The sequence below is a fragment of the Neoarius graeffei genome, chromosome 5, assembly GCF_027579695.1.
Source record: "Neoarius graeffei isolate fNeoGra1 chromosome 5, fNeoGra1.pri, whole genome shotgun sequence".
Lineage (NCBI taxonomy): Eukaryota > Metazoa > Chordata > Actinopteri > Siluriformes > Ariidae > Neoarius > Neoarius graeffei.
Window position 1 is genome coordinate 77,683,532 of NC_083573.1, and position 14,570 is coordinate 77,698,101.

The window sequence follows — 14,570 nt, forward strand, 5'->3', positions numbered from 1 at the left end:
CTACATATGTTAAATGTGAGTTTGTTTGAGACGGCGAAGGATGAGAGTGAGTGAGTTATGAGATTTGAAGATACTGACGCAGGGTAGTCAATGCTTTTTAGGATCACATGACAGCCCCGCATGCTGACAAAGAGGCACAACACGACACTGTGGTCCAACGTTTCTAAAGGGAGGTGTGTAAACACAAAAATCAAGGTCCAGGTAACTACAAGATGGGAACTCAGATAAATTCTAAGACCGCAGCACTGAATAAGACCAAACTTTGCAGAGTAAAATCAGAAGAGAGCCTACTAGGGAAGATGCTGAATAAACCGAATATGAATAGTAGTTACGCAGCTAAGGAAGGGCTGGTGAATAGATTCCACCAAATTCGTTTTCACCTACTAATCGCCGGACTGAATACTCAGACAGAAACAGTGTACCCACGGGGCGAGGTTATGAGAGTTAACAGATGAGTGGTGGAAGTCACGTGCGTAGTGTGTTGAGTGAGTCAGCATCACCCTCTTGCTCTTGAGAGGCTGAGAGGAGGGCGGGGGTGGTGGAGGAGCGAGGCAAGCGGGCTGACACCAACGAGTCGTTGAATGAGACACTGCTGCGGAGTGGATGAGGGTGGGCGGGGCTGTCACCCACGACGGGCCAGGTGATTATGTCAGCACCGTGGTCCGTGCGAGAGCGGGCGTTCTCGCGGAAGTTGAGCTTGAAAGATTCAATCTGCAGCAGGGAGTATTAGGGGAAAACCAGAAAGACAGAAGAAGAAAAAGAAAAGATTTGGATATAAACCAAGAGGAAAGCAGGAAGAGGAAGTGGACAGGAGATGTTTCGGAAATGAAATAAGGCGATAGCAAAAAGCAGAATTAGATGCCTGAAAAATAAGAAATCAAGATGATTTTGTGGTCAGGGAAAAGAGATTATAGAGAGACAATCCTTCCCCCCACCCCCACAGAAGAAAAAAATATATATCAACACAAACACATGAAGTATAACAAAATATATTTACAAAATGAAAATGAATGTGAATTATGAAATTTGTATTAAAAGGTAACACATTTTACTCAGTTTTCTCTCCAATGCAAAAAAAATGTAGGAATAGAATTTGTCATGTGCTTAATTCTGTTCTTGTTCCTTCATACCACAGCAACTCTGCTGTGGAGTCAAACAAATCATTTATAAAATAGCTATAAAAGGCACAAATTCACTGATCTAAACACCTGTGTGTCTGGCAGCATGGGAAGACTTTTTCGAATGTGTACTCGTGCATCTCAAACAATTAGAATATTGTGAAAAAGTTATTTTTCGTAATTTAATTCAAAAAGGTAAACTTTCATACAGTATAATCGATATTCATTACACAAAGTGAAATATTTCAGGACTTTTTTGTTTTAAATTTTTCATGATTATGGTTTATAGCTCATGAAAATCAGAAATTGAGTATCTCAGATTATTAGAACATTTCCTAAGATCAATCAAAAAAGGATTTACAATCAAGAAATGTCCAACTTCTGAAAAGTATGTTCATTTACACACTCAGTACTTGGTTGGGGCTCCTTTACCACGAATTACTGCATCAATGCGGTGTGGCATGGAGGCGATCAGCCTGTGGCACTGGTGAAGTGTTATTGAAGCCCAGGTTGCTTTGATAGCAGCCTTCATCTCGTCTTTTTTTTGGGGTCAGGTGTTTCTCGTCTTCCTCTTGAAAATACCCCAGAGATTCTCTCTGGGTTCCGTTCAGGCGAGTTGGCTGGCCAATCAAGAAGAGTAATATCACTGTCAGCAATCCATTTGGTAGTAGTTTTGGCACTGTGGGCAGGTGCTAAGTCCTGCTGGAAAAGGAAATCGGCATCTCCATAAAGCTTGTCAGCAGACAGAAGCATGAAGTGCTCTAAAATCTCCCAGTAGACAGCTGTGTTGACTTTGGACTTGATAAAACACAGTGGACCAACACCAGCAGATGACCTGGCACCCCAAATCATCATAGACCGTGGGAACTTCACACTGGGCTTCAAACACCTTGGATTCTGTGCCTCTCCACTCTTCCTCCAGACTCTAGGACCCTGATTTCCAAATGAAATGTAAAATTTACTTTTATCTGAAAAGAGGACTTTGGACCACTGATCAACAGCCCAGTTCTTTCTCTCCTTAGCCCAAGTAAGAGGCTTTTGACATTGTCTCTGGTACACGAGGGGCTTGATATTAGGAATGTGACAGTTGTAGCCCCTTTCCTGACAATGTCTGTGTGTGGTGGCTCTTGATGCACTGACACCAGCCTCAGTCCACTCCTTTGTGAAACTCTCCCAAATTCTTGAATCAACTTTTCTTGACAATCCTCTCAAGACTGGGGTTATCCCTACTGCTTGTGCACCTTTTCCAGCCAGCCTTTTCAGCAATGACCTTCTGTGGCTTACCCTCCTTGTGGAGGGAGTCGATGATTGTCTTCTGGACAACAGTCAAGTCAGCAGTCTTCCCCACGACTGCGGTTGCGTGTACTGAACTAGACTGAGAGATACACAGTATTTATACTGTTTTACTCAAAATGAAATATTCTCATATTTTGAGATTTTTTTTTTTTGCACTGTAGGTCATAATTATCAAAATTAAAATAGAAAAATGTTTGAAAGATTTTGGTTTATATGTAATTAGTCTAGAACATATTAAATGTTCACTTTCTTAAATAACTGATGGAAAATATTGAACTTTTTCATGATATTCTAATTGTTTGAGATATAATAGTAGTACTGAAAACTAAAAGGTTTCATGGACTATGTTTCTTTTTTCGCATCTCAACCACAAGAATAGTTACAGCATTTTAAAATCTAGTTACCCCAAAAGTGTAAAGGGTTTCCACACACTGCAACAAAATTTATCTGAGAATACTGTACTCAGCTATTCTAACCTATATGTCATCAGAAGACTTGCCTTCTGCCTAGGATTAGATACAATATGTACCGTACTAATGATCAGTTATCTAGTCCAAAATAACTATAAAATATTTTAGACAGAAGCTCCTTTTACCAGATTATTTCAAGTTCTTTGGCCAAAGGGCAAATGAAAAGAAATGCCACTAGAGCGGCAGCTACAATTATCGACAGTCCATAGTTATCGACACCTTTTCAGATTTACCAATAAAAAACAATTTTACAAAGGTGAGTTTCAGTTACAACAGTTATTATTGGTTAATTAATCAACCGGAAGACCCTCCTCGCACTTTGATCTTGTTGTCTGATGACACAGCTTGTTACCAGAGATGGAATTTTTTCAGCACGATCAGCAATTTGAGAAAAACCTGGACATTATCATCGCAGGTAAGCATGGTGGAAAGATCATGGACATGTTTTTACTTATCAAATTCACCGATATTTCATGATCTCCTTGTCAAAACCTACCTTGTTTCTTACACTTTCATTTGACAGGTGCCATTTTGCATCTAAACGCACATTTGAGAAGTGATGTTTCGATAATAGTGATCACTTTCACCAGTGTCCACCATTATCCACACCCTGTGGAATTAAGTGACATTTACAACTGTTATGTACTGATCTTTGTGTAACATCATGGGTGCAAGTATAAAATTTTCAAAAACCTGAAAAGTCTGACAAAGTCAGACGTGCATGGCGCAGCCATGCGGGGGGGGGGGGGGGGGGGGGGGGGGTTACAAAGGGGGGTGAGCCCCCCTTAGGGCTCGAAAAAAAATTTAAATTACAAGTTAAAATGGTTGTCTCTCATGCAATCTCATGCAAACATTTATAATATTAATAGTTATATGATTTGCATATTCACATCAAATGTTTAATACATTTCATCAATTCATCTGAAATATCAATATTTCAAGTACAAGGCTTGATATTTCAAAACATCTAGCAACTACTAATTTAAATGTTGAAACAACCATTTTTCATATGCTTTTGCTGTGATACCTTTTTTACAATATATACACAGCTTGAGTTAAAATAAGGAGCCACATGTCTTGATGTCCTCAGAAACTCCCGGATTTTAGCAAATAACAAGATTCAGCTTTTTCCATATACAAAAATATCTATATTTTATAATCCATTACTGACTACAAATGAGTTTTCAACCTAACAACCACATTAGAAAAGATGATAAAAAAGCTAACAAACTTATTTCAAGACCTACCTTACTTTTATTTAATAATTGAAAGGTAATCAAATGTCAAAAAAAAAAAACCCACAATGTTTATAAAAGCAGATACGTGCGTGAAACATGATATCACACATGTATAACACCGTGAAACAACGGGCTAGTCAGGACCGCTCGTCGGTGAGCAGCATACAGTATAAACTGAATGAGGTTTGTGGTGAAAACGAGATGAAAAGATTTGTCTCGTCCAGAGACTGTACCGCGGTAACCCGGTAATATGCCGAGAGTGAGACAGTGAGAGGGCCACCCCATACCCCCCCGAAAATCTCAATGGATTTACACAATTTGGAAAAATGACTCTTTCAGAACCGAAAAAAACGGAGCTTGCACCCATGTAACATTGAAGTAGATAAATAATCATCTGGGTGTCGATAATTGTGGAACGGTGTCGATAACTGTGGACAAAGGTGTCAATACTTGTGGAACGGTGTCACGTGATCTGATAGGCTAAGTAATCGGGAATCAACTCATTTTTTTTCCAGTGGAAGTTTGAGTAATTATTCATGCACAATTTACGTACTGAAAGTCTTTTCTACTTTTGCAATGGCCAAAAGATTGTTACGGTGTCGATAATTGTAGCTGCTGCTCTAGTTTTTATTGCCTGTAGCAAACCAGGCATTTGAACATAAATGGAAAAGCCACAATAAATAAAAGTATAAAATAGAATGTTAATTTTGTAGTATAAAGTCATCTCTGAAAGTCACCCCTAGTACGCAAACCAAGAGCATCAGAGAGGCAAACTCCCTACAATGGATGTACAAGAAGAAAGAACCCTTGGAACAAGACTGAGCAGCCCTTTGGGTACTATAAATAATGGTGTATAATAATAGCCTAAACATGTGATGATTTTAGCAATGAATGCAGCAATAAGTTAGTTTTCACTACGGTACAATCAAGTCAGCAGTGAATTCATTTCTAAACTCCTGACTGAGACCAAAACAAAACATTTGAGTCAGGCTTCTAGATGCACCTGAGTGGAAGTTCGAATGGGGTTTGAGCCTGACGTATGACAGGTACTTCGGAGGGGGAGGGCTGGAGCAGGTCTTGTGACTGGAGTGGGATGACACACAAACTTACTTGTTTCAGGGATGAGAGAATCCAGGCCCTGGGGGTCCCGGAGTGCCTCGCCCCCACATGCAGTACCCTCCTTCAGCCCATTCTCCTGGGCTGGGTCGGCTGAGCCACTAGAGGTAGCCCCAGTGCCCTCAACTGTCTCCTGTTGCCCCTCAGCCTAGAAACACACAGCAGCGTGTCAATAGGACAGATGGAGATGGTATGGGCATGGACTTGTGATCCCTTCTGAGAAAGACTAAAGGTGTGTGTTGGTATTTGGGATGGTGCATGGATTCGCAGCATACTACAAAAGTGATAACAAAAAATAACTGCCCATAAATATGAACAAAATATTAAAGACAAAAATTGATAAAGCAAAACTCACACTTATAATAGAACGCAAGATCTTAAAATAAGTACTATGAATACAAGCTGTGCTGTATCACAAAATAATAGACATGATTCATGCACATGCAGCCAACCAATTCTAAGGGAAATAAAATCCTCAGATCTTTATTTGTATAATTGCGGGGAAATGCATAATTTGATTCAAAATTTCACGAGTCCTTTATGAGATAATATCCTTCTTCCTTTATACACATTTTCTTTCCTATCAGTATACACACTATTTAACAGTTATTCCACGAAATCGAGTCGTACATGAGCTGATAGCTGACGAGGTGCATAGCGCCGAGTTGACTATAAGCCATGTACGACGAGATTGAGTGGAATAACTGTTTTATTCTATCCACATTCACTGGATTTTGAGAAACAGAGCATTTTTATTTTCTGCAAATTCGAAAAATAAAAACTTTATACAAAACGTCCGACAAAATCATTTCAGCTTAGAATGTAAATAAACCGGCAAAATGACAGTAGCGATTTGTGAAAAATGCTATAATAATAATTCTTGAAAAAAAGATACGTTCTGACTATCAAATACTTTCTTTCCAGATTTTGTTGCTTTTTTGGTGTTTTGTTTTCGAGTAGTTTTTCATTTCGTCCTTGGTTGGTTCAGCAACATGCTCCGCCATTTTGTTTTTCTCTACTTACCAGGGCCGTGCAAAGACCTTTGGCGGGGCAGGGGCTCAACATTCAAAAAAGGGCACTTGGAACAAATTTTTCACACAAGTTAACTTTATTCAAAACTAAATTTCAATTGCAACTGAACATTCTGTGTGTCTTGATAGAATATGTTGTGGACGTCGTCATTCAGCCTTAAGTTTTCGAAGCTGCTAGAATATGTTATTAACGCCGTCGTTCAAACTAAAGTTTCCGAATCTGCCACGTTAATGAAATGGATGGAGCAAACGGTTTAAATATAGCCTAGGCGGCTTCATTAAATGATAAACAACCCTACGCATTTACTGTTGTGTTCTAAGCTGCACAATATTGCATGTTCAGATAAGAAATGAAAGGAGACTTTCAGTGTGACCTTACCATGCCGTTCCTCGCACTGTCTCCCACTGCCAACCGCCTGCATGCGCTTTCTGCACGGAGGCTCACTGAATGCATGACGTCACGGATTGATGCCCGCATTTACATAGAAAAGCGTTATTTTATAAATCTATAATTTCATATATTATTGTCAAATTGTAGAGAATATTGATGTTGGAGCTAACTTATCTTTTACAAATATTAAAAAAAAAAAAAAAACAGTCCCTATGAAAAGGGCACTTTGGACAGCAAACAGAAAAGGGGCAGGGGCTAGAACACCTGTAGCACCAGTTCATTGCACGTGGGTGCTACTTACGGTATATGAGCTGATAGCCTAGTAGTAGAGTAGCTAATCGGAGTGTGCGATTGTGCATAGCCAGTGAATATGGATAGAATAAAGTTATATACAGCACTCTAAATTATTTACAAAAAAAGAATGCACTCTAGTCACAGTTCAGCATTTCCATGCTAGTATTGGTAACTGTTGTAATGTCTTAGACAACTGTAATTTTTGTTTGCTTTTTAAGTTCTAGTAAAAGTGCTGTATACTATGCAAATGCGTTTGGAAGGATGAAGACGTACAGTATAAATGATGAGTACAGCCATGGAGATTTTCATGCAGAGATGGGTGACCATAGGCTGAGGGGTAAGGTGACATCATGACCAATAAATAAGCTTGTTAGTTGGAGGCTTTTTTTTTTTTTTTAAACCCACCTTTGTTACTAAAAACCTTGGTACAGAAATTCAGTCAGTTCAATAAGGGTGTTGCCTTGCACAGTTCAGTGTTTTCCCTGCCCCATCACACGTGATTCAACTCATTAAGGCTTTTATCATCAGCCTGTGTGTTGAGTCAGGTGGGCTGAATCAAGCAAAGCACAAAACTGACCACGTCAAAGTAAGTGATAGCGTCTGAAAAGAAGAATACTTCATGACACCCTGCCTTCACCTTCTACAAAAAAAACAAAACATATACTGCTTTTAATTTGTTTCTCAGCTTCTCTGGAACAGACTCTAAGAAGGTCACTCTTTCAGGCCCGTTAGGCTTTAATGATGATGAGAATGTATTAAGTGAACTGATTATCCATTAAACAGACAAACCCACCAGAATGCACAACTTAAAATGAGTACTGAGTAATGGGGGTAGTAAAACATAAAAATATATATATGTTCAAAACAAAACAAAACAAGAAATCAATGAAACATCACAATTTACATATCATGAATGTGACTTCATATTATAAATTGCTAAAGAGAATAAATGCAATGCGATTAAATTTTAAAATACAGTATAAGACAATATAGCACCACTTACATTATGCACATATTTTGGAGATGATAACAACAACAACAACAATAATAATAATAATTAAAAAAAAATAGCAGTTTAACACCTTTCTCATACTCAAATCACCTTGTGAGCTTTGTGGCCAACATACCAAAATGTAGCCTTTTTAAAACCTGAATTGGGTGGCACGGTGGTGTAGTGGTTAGCACTGTTGCCTCACTGGGTTCGAGCCCAGTGGCCGGCGAGGGCCTTTCTGTGTGGAGTTTGCATGTTCTCCCCGTGTCTGTGTGGGTTTCCTCCGGGTGCTCTGGTTTCCCCCACAGTCCAAAGACATGCAGGTTAGGCTAACTGGTGACTCTAAATTGACCGTAGGTGTGAATGAGAGTGTGAATGGCCATTTGTCTGTATATGTCAGCCCTGCAATGTCCTGGCGATTTGTCCAGGTTGTACCCCACCTCTCGCCCATAGTCAGCTGGGATAGGCTACAGCTTGCCTGTGATTCTGCACAGGATAAGCGGCTACAGATAATGGATTGATGGATGGAAAATCTAAATTGTTAGAGCTGCTTCTCTTATAGATCTGACAAATAATTCATAACCAAATGTCTCTGAGCCTCCCTTTGTGTGAAAAGGCTTGTGTACTTCAGGGCTATGTCACAGATACCCAGGGCCGGTTAAGAGCCGGTGCCTAACCTCAAACCAGTTCATCACGTTTCAACAGCCAAAGAACTGGCTCTTGACCAGGAATACTGATTCCAGAACAGCGACTAACACTTTGCTGGCCTAGAACCAACAATCACTTTCATCAGGGGCTAGGGGACCAACAAGACCACCATGCATGCATGCAAGCAAATAAGAAAGAAAGAAAGAAAGAAAGAAAGAAAGAAAGAAAGAAAGAAAGAAAGAAAGAAAGAAAGAAAGAAAGAAAGAAAGAAAGAAAGAAAGAAAGAAAGAAAGAAAGAAAGAAAGAAAGAAAGAAAGAAAGAAAGAAAGAAAGAGGAACTAACACTTTGCTGGCCTAGAACCAACAATCGCTTTCATCAGGGGCTAGGGGACCAACAAGACCACCATGCATGCATGTAAGTAAGTAAGTAAGAAAGATAAAGAAAGAGAAAGAAAGAAAGGAGCTAGTGTAGTGTCTAGTCTGACTAATCCAAAGAAGAGGAGATAATGTAGTTTGCCATGGTTACTGTGGCAGCAGGGCTAGTGCTGCCAGCAGTGGGGCTAGCGGCAGGGAAAGGAGACACGTATAAAGTGACACAATGATGTGGCTCTACGGTTGTGCTCTAGCCCATGGAAAAGCAAAACTGGTTCTTGGAAGGTTCACAAGTTGATCCAGCTCTGAACCAGCATGAGGACCAGAACTAGCACCTGGTTCACTTTGGTAGAAAGGGGGTAAGAGAGAGCATAATGCTCCCACTAGGGTGACCATTGGTGAACAAATCTTAGGGGGAGGTCAGATAAAAAACATAATGACTCCCACAGAACGTACAAAAAAGACTGCAGCTTGTCCAGATCAGGGTTAACAGGATCCCCTCCTGGAGCCAGGCCTGGAGGTAGTGTCGGCAGATGTGCATCCAGTGACCAGGCCACCCACATAACCCAGTTGGGCTCAGTGCAGCATGGTGATGTGCAGCCATCTTGGAGGTTAACATGCAAAAATCAGGGGTTGGGATCAGCTGCCATGCCTGTTGGGCAGCAGGCATATGACAAACCTTAGACAAACCAGACCCTAGAAAAAGAAACTGGCTTTGGGAATGAGGACTGTCACTTTGCTGGTGAAGGGATAGCCTGAGTTAAGCCATGGAATAGACCTAGTTGGCTTTACATCCACACACAGCAAGGGCTCCAGTACCAAAGTTCTTGATCAGGGTGGTCTCATCTACTCTAGAGTACCCACAGGAGGCCTCAGATGGCTGTCAGGATACTCACCAGTACCAGGCTGAGGGCCTCACAGTTGCAGTTGTTCCGAGTGAACAAAGAGGGTTGCATCTATGAGATTTCCAATATCAGTAAGGAAAACTGACTGTTTGTGCTTATACACCAAATACAAGTTCAGAGTACGCAGCCTTCTTTGAGAAGGTGATAATCCTAACATGCTGGTGGACACCAATGGTGAGAGAATGTAATCAAGTTGAAGGTGGTCTTCCAAGAAATGATCACTGAGGGCTCACTTATCTTAACTGAGGTATAGGAAAGTTGGAAGGACTCCAGAAAAGACAGTTGCATAAATGGGTGTGGGAGGAGTTTGGAGAAGTCATGGAAAAAGACATTTTTCATGTGGCCCCAAAGATGCTCTGGCAAACTATTTGGCACCTACAGTGAAGAGCTGGACAATTAACAATTATTCCATGAAATCAAGTTGTACATGAGCTGACAGCCGATGAGGCACGCAGCACCAAGTTGGCTATAAGCCATGTACGACGAGATTAAGTGGAATAACTGTTTTATTATATCCACATTCACTGGATTTTGAGAAACAGAGCATTTCTGACAAGCGTCCGACAAAATAATTTCCATTTAGTGGACGTGTGACAAATCGCATATATGCGTAATTTTAATGCTTAAAGATGAAGAACGTAAACAAACCGGTGAAATGACAGTAGCAATTTGTGAAAAATGCAATAATAATAATTCTTGAAAAAAAAAAAGATACGTTCTTACCATCAAATACGTTCATTCCACATTTTTTTGCCTTTTTTTTTCCATTTTTGGGGTTTTGTTTTCGAGTAGAGTTTTTATTTCATCCTCGACTGGTTCAGCAACACGCTCTGCCATTTTGTTTTTCTTGACTCACAGCATATGAGCTGATAGCCTTGTAGTAGAGTAGCCAATCAGAGCGCGCGATTGCTCATATCCAGTGAATGTGGATAGAACAATATAGGATATGCTTGGAGTAGAGATGCTGCTCCGGCCAACTGAGAGGACCCAAATTAAGTTTGAGCATCTTACAAGAATACGCCCTGGTCAGCTCCTGCTAGAGCTTCATCAGGCACATCCCACTAGATGGAGGCCCTAAGGAAGACCCAGGACCTGCAGGAGAGATCAGATCTCACAGTTGGCTTATGGGGCTTTTCCACTACCAACGCGGCTGAGTCGGGCTGAGCCGTGCGGTGCTGAGTTGGGCTGAGTCGAGCTGAGTGGGGCTGTTGGAGTTGCATTTCGACTACAACCGCGCTGAACCGTGCTGGCTGGAAGTGGGTGGACACATTGGGTGGAGTTAGCGAAAGTGGGTGGACGTCACGTGATGTCGTTAGGCGGCGCAAACAGTGACATCAGTGACCTTTTAAGCGGTAGTCTCACGACCCGGATAGTAAACAATAAACATGGAGGACATGGAGTCGTTAGTGTTGCTGGTCTTGGTGCTGTAGCTTGTTGTCACCGACAACGCCAACAGATACTGGCAAGAGCGTATAGATGAGGCGAGGCGCATAATTTGTCGTAATTCTTCTTCCGGGTTTACGGTGTTTACAGATGGTAGTTCCCAGCGTGCTCGCGGGGCGTGTGGGCATGTGAGGACACTCCTCCTCACCAATCAGTGCACAGGGGAGTGTCTCCTCATGCCCCCAGCCCCACTCGGCTCGGTTTGGCTCGCTTCAGCCCCACTCCAAAACCGTGCGAGTTTTGGGTGCTGAGTAAGGCTGAAGTGAGCTCAGTCGTGCTGCTCTGAGGTAGTCGAAACGCGAGCCGTGTCGGGCTGAAGTGAGCTGAAAAAGGGTAGTGGAAAAGGCCCATTAGGAACATCTGGGGAACCAATGAATAGGGATAGAGAAGTCTGGGCTGACCTCTTCAGCCCATTGCCATCGTGACCCCATCAGGAAAAATTAGAATGAATCCGACCCTGCTGTTACCTCCCTGTGTAACTGTGATCAAGTTCTTTCATATGGTGTGTCTATTATATTGTCCAGTCAATCCCATGCAAAATTTTTAAACTCTTAAATAATTTGCATGCAGAACAGGTGCAGAATATTAACATATAGGTTTCTATAAAAGAGTCTAATAAAAATAATCATGCTACAAGGGAATGAGTAAAATAGCACTACATCACACTTATTTCCCTTTCCTCAACCTTACCTTAACATTCCCCCCTCCTGGTGCATGGCTGACGTTGTCCAAGGAGCCAACCTTAGAATGGGCTTTGTCTTTGAAGTTCACTTTATGAGACTCAATCTTTATCTCTCCACCTCCTATGAGAAACATTAACATCCACGGTAACTCAGAATTGCTATTTACGAGTGTTTGGCTCCAACCCAGAACCTTTTAGTAACATTTAATCAGGTCCACAGTATTACCTGGCTTATGCTTGATATTGACCCTTGAACCACACTTGGAAGTCACTTTACTCACATCAACCTTCTTACTGAGAATCTGGACCTGTGAACACATCAAAAGCAGCATACACAAGCTTTACTGTTCTGTTTTAGTGATACAAGCTACCATCAGCCTTTTGTTGCCTTGTTTACGATGTGCAAAAGCCACATGCAGTACAGTTAAATCAACACAGGCTGGCATGCCACTCACTACAAAAGTACAAAAGATGTATAAAAAGTAGGACTGTCGAAGTTAACGTGATAATGCATAAACGCAAATTCTTTTTGATGCGCGATTAACGCATGCACGTTCTGCGCCCCTCCCCCGTAGTTTGGGAAATCAGGACATGACGTAACACGAGTGAGCAAAGTAGCGAGTGGCTGGTCAGTGTAAGTTGTGATAAAGTGCACTTACAGTCAAGCCGGAAAGTCTGCACACCTCTTTCACCTTCTCCATGTTTTATTACGTTACAGACTTATTCTACAATAGATTGAGTTCATTTTTTGTCACAAAATTCTACACAAAAAAGCCCATAATGACAAAGTGAAAGCAGGTTTTTAGAAAACATGCAATTTTATTTTACTGACAAAAATAGGTTATTTAGGGCTTACATATCTGTACACACCCTTTGCCTAATACTTGGTTGATGCACCTTTGACAGCAATTACAGCTTCTAAGCATCTTGGGAAAGAAGCTATGAGCTTGGCACACTTGTTTCTGGACATTTTTGCCCATTCCTCTTGGTATATCCTTGCAAGCTCTGTGAGGTTGGATGGGGAGCATTGGTCCACAGATGTTCAATTGGATTCAGGTCTGGGCTCTGTCTGGGTAACTCAAGGACATTCAAAGACTTTCCCTGAAGCCACTCCTTTGTTCTCTTGGCTGTGTGCTTCAGGTCATTGTCATGTTGGAAGGTAAACCTTCACCCCAGTCTGAGGTCCTGAGCGCTCTGGAGCAGGTTTTGTTCAAGAATTTCAGTATACTTAGCTGCATTCATCTTTCCTTCTATCAGGACTAGTTGCCCCGTTCCCGCTGCTGAAAAACATCCCTACATCATGTTGCTGCCACCGCCATGCTTCACTGTAGAGATGGCATTAGTCAGGCGATGAGTGGTGCCTGGTTTCCTCCAAACGTGACGCTTGGTATTCAGGCCAAAAAGTTCAATTTTGGTTTCATCAGACCAGAGAATCTTGTTTATCATAGTTTGAGAGTTCTCTAGGTGCCTTTGGCAAACTCCAAGTGGGCAGTCATGTGCCTTTTACTAAGGAGTGGCTTCCATCTGGCCACTCTACCATAAAGGCCTGATTTGTGAAGTGTTGCCTGGATGGTTGATCTTCTGAAAGGTTCTCCCATCTCCACAAGGATACACTGGAGCTCTGTCAGAGTGACCCTCGGGTTCCTGCTCACCTCCCCAGCCAAGGCCCGTCTTCCCCAATTGCTCAGTTTGGGTGGGCGGCAAGGTCTAGGAAGATTCTTGGTGGTTCCAAACTTCTTCCATTTACGAATGATGGTGGCCACTGTGCCCTTTGGGACCTGTAAGCTGCAGCAATTTTTCTGTACCCTTGTCCAGATCTATGCCTTGACACAATCCTGTTTCTGAGGTTTGCAGATAATTCCTTTGACCCCATAGCTGACATATAAGGTCAACACTGTCAACTGTGGGACCTTATATAGGCAGGTGTTGGCAATCCCCAATCATGTCCAATCAATTGAATTTACCACAGGTGGACTCCAATTAAGTTGTAGAAACATCTCAAGCAATATCAGTGGAAACAAACTGCACCTCAACTCACTTTTGGGTGTCATATCAAAGGGTGTACACACTTGCGTACATATGATATCTTACATTTTGATTTTTAATAAATTAGCACAAATGTCTAAAAAAACCTGCTTTCATTTTGTCATTATGGGCTTTTTTGTGTCGAATTTTGCGACAAAAAAATGAACTCAATCTATTGTAGAATAAGTCTGTAAAGTAATAAAACGTGGAGAAGGTGAAAGGGGTGTGCAGACTTTCCGGATTGACTGTATGTACAGAGTCAACTGATATTGTTGCATTCTGACTGTTTACATAAAATTTACATTTTTTTTAATGCTTTTGATGGTCCAGAGGGGAGAAAAGAAGACGTGTGTCTGTGTGTGTGTGTGTGTGTGTGTGTGTGTGTGTGTGTGTGTGTGTGTGTGTGTGTGTAAGCGCATGCTGGAGTGAGACCGAGTGTGTTTGTTTTATTCTGAGAAAGGTGTGAGTGATGTAAAAGTGTTTATAAATGCAGTTTTTGCTCCTGAATGTTCTGTACATTTCCCAGTGAGTTTTTGCATTTCACTGGAAA

The 14,570-nt window shown here is 41.4% G+C and overlaps 1 protein-coding gene across 10 annotated transcripts in view; it reads right to left on the minus strand.

Annotated features, from left to right (window-relative positions):
• Positions 1 to 627: 627 nt before the first annotated feature.
• Positions 628 to 14,570, minus strand: part of LOC132887083 (microtubule-associated protein 4) — a 271,926-nt gene continuing 257,983 nt past the window's right edge. For 9 of the 10 annotated variants that reach the window (XM_060922439.1, XM_060922446.1, XM_060922441.1 and 6 more), the window contains 4 exons: positions 12,222 to 12,303; positions 12,004 to 12,116; positions 5,233 to 5,386; positions 635 to 862 (listed from right to left, as the gene is read on the minus strand). In XM_060922439.1, coding sequence (XP_060778422.1) covers positions 855 to 862; positions 5,233 to 5,386; positions 12,004 to 12,116; positions 12,222 to 12,303 — 357 coding nt within the window. In that variant the 3' untranslated portion in view covers positions 635 to 854. Of the gene's footprint in view, positions 863 to 5,232; positions 5,387 to 12,003; positions 12,117 to 12,221; positions 12,304 to 14,570 lie in introns of all 10 variants that reach the window. The other variant, XM_060922440.1, reaches the window with a different exon arrangement.